Source organism: Penaeus chinensis, chromosome 37 (assembly GCF_019202785.1).
Source record: "Penaeus chinensis breed Huanghai No. 1 chromosome 37, ASM1920278v2, whole genome shotgun sequence".
NCBI classification, from domain to species: Eukaryota; Metazoa; Arthropoda; class Malacostraca; order Decapoda; family Penaeidae; genus Penaeus; species Penaeus chinensis.
Genome location: NC_061855.1, coordinates 25,797,630 through 25,802,629, shown reverse-complemented (window position 1 = coordinate 25,802,629; position 5,000 = coordinate 25,797,630). Strand labels below are relative to the sequence as shown.

At 48.3% G+C, this 5,000-nt stretch overlaps 1 protein-coding gene across 1 annotated transcript in view; it reads left to right on the top strand.

Moving 5' to 3' along the window:
- The window catches only part of LOC125045358, a 55,372-nt gene that overhangs the window by 7,185 nt on the left and 43,187 nt on the right, over nt 1-5,000 (top strand). Inside the window, exon 3 of the mRNA XM_047642563.1 lies at nt 3,285-3,361. Coding sequence (XP_047498519.1) covers nt 3,285-3,361 — 77 coding nt within the window. The remainder of the gene's footprint in view (nt 1-3,284; nt 3,362-5,000) is intronic.

Below are 5,000 nucleotides of genomic sequence, written 5' to 3'. Positions count from 1 at the left end.
AGATGCAGGAAGAGGGGAAAAGGAAGTGAGAGGAAGAGGATATGAGAGGAAGAGGATATGAGAGGGTGAGGAAGAGGAACGGAGAGGGAGAGTGAGAGGAAGAGAGAGATGAGGAAGGGAGAGTGAGAGGAAGAGAGAGATGAGGAAGGGAGAGTGAGAGGAAGATAAAGTAGAGCAGAGAGGGAGGGGAAGGGGAAGAGAAAGAGGAAGAGGAAGAAAGAGGGAGGGGAGGAGGGAGAGAGGGAGAGAGAGAATGAGGAAGGGAGAGGGAAAGGAAGAGAGGGAGAGGGAAAGGAAGTGAGGGAGAGGGAAAGGAAGAGAAGGAGAGGGAAAGGAAGAGAGGGAGAGGGAAAGGAAGAGAGGGAGAGGGAAAGGAAGAGAGGGAGAGGGAAAGGAAGAGAGGCAGAGAGAGAGAGAGAAAGAGGAAGAGGGAGAGAAAGAGGAAGAGGGAGAGAAAGAGGAAGAGGGAGAGAAAGAGGAAGAGGACGAGAGAGGGAGAGAAAGAGGAAGAAGACGAGAGAGGGAGAGAAAGAGGAAGAGGACGAGAGAGGGAGAGAAAGAGGAAGAGGACGAGAGAGGGAGAGAAAGAGGAAGAGGACGAGAGAGGGAGAGAAAGAGGAAGAGGACGAGAGAGGGAGAGAAAGAAGAAGAGGACGAGAGAGGGAGAGAAAGAGAGAGGGACAGGGAGAGGAAGAGTAAATGAAAGGGAGAGGAACAGGAAGAGGAGAGAGGAAGAAAAAGAAAGAGAGGGAGAGGAACAGGAAGACTTAGAAAAATAGAGAGGGAGAGAGAGAGAGTGTGTGAGGAAGAGGTAGAGGAAGAGGAAGAGAGAGGGAAAAGGAAAGGGAGAGGATGAGGAAAAGGAAGAGAGAGGGAAAGGATGAGGAAGAGGAAGAGAGAGAGAGGATGAGGAAGAAGAGGAAGAGAGGGAGAGGATGAGGAAGAAGAGGAAGAGAGGAAGAGGATGAGGAAGAAGAGGAAGAGAGGGAGAGGATGAGGAAGAGAGGGAGAGGATGAGGAAGAAGAGGAAGAGAGGGAGAGGATGAGGAAGAAGAGGAAGAGAGGGAGAGGATGAGGAAGAGGAGGAAGAGAGGGAGAGGATGAGGAAGAGGAGGAAGAGAGGGAGAGGATGAGGAAGAAGAGGAAGAGAGGGAGAGGGAGAGGATGAGGAAGAAGAGGAAGAGAGGGAGAGGGAGAGGATGAGGAAGAAGAGGAAGAGAGGGAGAGGATGAGGAAGAAGAGGAAGAGAGGGAGAGGATGAGGAAGAAGAGGAAGAGAGGAAGAGGATGAGGAAGAAGAGGAAGAGAGGGAGAGGATGAGGAAGAAGAGGAAGAGAGGGAGAGGATGAGGAAGAAGAGGAAGAGAGGAAGAGGAAGAGGAGCTAGAGAGAGAGTGAGAGTGAGAGCTAGAGAGAGTGAGAGCGAGAGCTAGAGAGAGTGAGAGTGAGAGCTAGAGAGAGTGAGAGTGAGAGCTAGAGAGAGTGAGAGTGAGAGCTAGAGAGAGTGAGAGCGAGAGCTAGAGAGAGTGAGAGCGAGAGCTAGAGCTAGAGCTAGAGCTAGAGAGAGTGAGAGTGAGAGCTAGAGAGAGTGAGAGTGAGAGCTAGAGAGAGTGAGAGTGAGAGCTAGAGGGAGTGAGAGTGTGAGCTAGAGGGAGTGAGAATGAGAGCTAGAGGGAGTGAGAGTGAGAGCTAGAGAGAGTGAGAGTGAGAGCTAGAGAGAGTGAGAGTGAGAGCTAGAGAGAGTGAGAGTGAGCTAGAGAGAGTGAGAGTGAGAGCTAGAGAGAGTGAGAGTGAGAGCTAGAGAGAGTGAGAGTGAGAGCTAGAGAGAGTGAGAGTGAGAGCTAGAGAGAGTGAGAGTGAGAGCTAGAGAGAGTGAGAGTGAGAGCTAGAGAGAGTGAGAGCGAGAGCTAGAGAGAGTGAGAGTGAGAGCTAGAGAGAGTGAGAGTGAGAGCTAGAGAGAGTGAGAGTGAGAGCTAGAGAGAGTGAGAGTGAGAGCTAGAGAGAGTGAGAGTGAGAGCTAGAGAGAGTGAGAGTGAGAGCTAGAGAGAGAGAGAGTGAGAGCTAGAGAGAGTGAGAGTGAGAGCTAGAGAGAGTGAGAGTGAGAGCTAGAGAGAGTGAGAGAGAGTGAGAGCTAGAGAGAGTGAGAGTGAGAGCTAGAGAGAGTGAGAGTGAGAGCTAGAGAGAGTGAGAGTGAGAGCTAGAGAGAGTGAGAGTGAGAGCTAGAGAGAGTGAGAGTGAGAGCTAGAGAGAGTGAGAGTGAGAGCTAGAGAGAGTGAGAGTGAGAGCTAGAGAGAGAGAGAGTGAGAGCTAGAGAGAGTGAGAGTGAGAGCTAGAGAGAGTGAGAGTGAGAGCTAGAGAGAGTGAGAGTGAGAGCTAGAGAGAGTGAGAGTGAGAGCTAGAGAGAGTGAGAGCGAGAGCTAGAGAGAGTGAGAGCGAGAGCTAGAGAGAGTGAGAGCGAGAGCTAGAGAGAGTGAGAGCGAGAGCTAGAGAGAGTGAGAGTGAGAGCGAGAGCTAGAGAGAGTGAGAGTGAGAGCGAGAGCTAGAGAGAGTGAGAGTGAGAGCGAGAGCTAGAGAGAGTGAGAGTGAGAGCGAGAGCTAGAGAGAGTGAGAGTGAGAGTGAGAGCTAGAGAGAGTGAGAGTGAGAGCTAGAGAGAGTGAGAGTGAGAGCTAGAGAGAGTGAGAGTGAGAGCTAGAGAGAGGGAGAGTGAGAGCTAGAGAGAGTAAGAGTGAGAGCTATATATTATCTCTCTAGGTAGTCCATAACTTCAAAGAATAATAACAAGCTGTAACATTTTGTTATTTGTTCCCCCCTTTTAATGTAAACTGCACTGCCAGTTACTGTGGCCTGGAAGAGGATGCTGAGCACAGAAATGGCACCCTCCTTAGAGCCGGCACTCTTCCAGCAATGGCTCATGGACACTATGTTCCACCCTCGTTTATTGATGGAACTAATACAAACCCCCTTTCTATATCTTTTCACACTTTTATTGATATTGTTTATTGTTTATAGACATTTTAACAACTGCTGTGATCCATTATAGATTTGTGTGAGGTTGTAAGGCTGGCTCCAAAAGAGTAATCAATCCACAAAACAGTGACTTGTTTTTTTTTTTTTAACAGCTTGGGGAAACCTTCAACATATGTCTGGAATTCCATTACAGATTTTGGGGACCTCTCTTTTAATCCAAGATGTCTAGCCCTCAAGCATTTGATAAATGTTATCCATGTAATAGCAGTATGTGCCTTTTTGGTAGAGATTCTAACTTCTTCTCTTTATGACTTGCAGCCAAGATGTCCACAAAGCAGAACACATCTACCCATACGACTGTGAACGAAAAGAGGAGTTTATCAAGAAGGGACAATGTAAGTAACATATACTGTGACTCTTTTTTTAACCCATTGGTGACGGGTGTAGAAAACTAAGAAAAACTCTATGCTCTGGCGAACTACGGTAACGCGCTGACTTTGAGCGCGTGAATTCGGTACATCAAGCCAAATCATTGCCTCGGAGCGCTTTGGCGCGCCGCCGCAGTGGACAGCTGCACGCCACATTTCGAGCGTATTGTTATGACGCCTATAGGCGTGACCCGTCGGGAATGGGTTAATATAGGAAAAGTATATGGTTTCATGCAGTTGAGCCAGGCAATAAGTGATTAATTGATGGGAGGGTTATTGTTCACCATACGTGAATGCCATCGAGGGCACATAGCTGAATCTACCTTTCATTTACACCTACAAGGATCTTTCATGGTGAGCCGCCAGACAGGGGCCTGGCCCATCTCTAGCTCTTCACAATAGGTTTGATCGATCCGTCCAAGCCAAGACTTCCTAGGCCATCCCACAGGCCTCCTCCACCCAGGGTTGTCTCGTACAGACAACCTGGTGGGCATGATCATCCTACGAGAAATGAGCCAGGTGGCCATATAGCCTGAGTTGGGAATCGTGGATTGTGCAAGTAACAGGTCCTGTACAAGTCTCAAAGTGCAACCGTTAGTGGACACATGGTCCCACCAACTGTACCCATGATCCTGCGCAAGGACCTGTTACAAAATCATCAAGATGAGATTCCAAAGCATAAAACAGCGTCCAGGTTTCACTACCGTATAGTAAAACTGGCAGTATCAGGGCCTTCAAGACACAGCTTGGTCCTTCTGCACAGCTACCAGCATCTCCAAATTCTCTTGTCAAGAGATTTCATGCTGCAAGTTCAATCTGTTTACTGAGCTCCTGGTCTGACAGCCCAGATTCATGAACTGCACTACCGAGGTATATAAAGCTCTCTGTGACCTCGATGTTCTTACCGCAAGCACATACTGACTGAACGGGATCTCCAAGCAGGCCCCCCCAAAAGTCCTGGATCATGGTCTTGGTCCAGCCCCAGGAGCTTCGCTTCATTGCTAAATGCATCAAGAGCCACCACTAGGGTTTCCAGAGATTCAGATAGAATAGCAGCAACATCAGCAAAGTCAAGTTCTGTAACCTTGAAATTGCCCAGAGTTGCTACACACTGACTTCGGACAGTAGCTCTACCCAGTATCCAGTCCAAGTGTTAAAAAGTGTTGGTGCAAGAACACAGCCTTGCCTCACTCCTGAACTAAGAGAGAAGAAACTTGATAGGTCCCACCAGCACTTTTAGTACCAGTATACAGGCTTGCTATTAACCCAATAATCCTTGCTAGAATTCCTCTTAGTCTCAGGATCTCCCAGAGTGATTCATGATGCACAGTATCAAACCCCTTATTTGATACGGTATGCTCTACAATGCCTTGAAGCACCAGGATATGGTCTATTGTGGACTCACCAGGATTGAATCCAGATTGTGCCAGCCCTATGGTACCTCAGCAGGTAGTCTCATATGTTTCAGAAGGATGTGAGCAAAAACCTTGCATGGTATACTGAGTAGTGTAAAGCCTTGGTGATTGCTGCTCTTGGGCATTCACAATTGATTCTTCGATCAATTGTGAATGTCCCTACAGAAAAACAGGGTCTGTCAGGCCCCTGA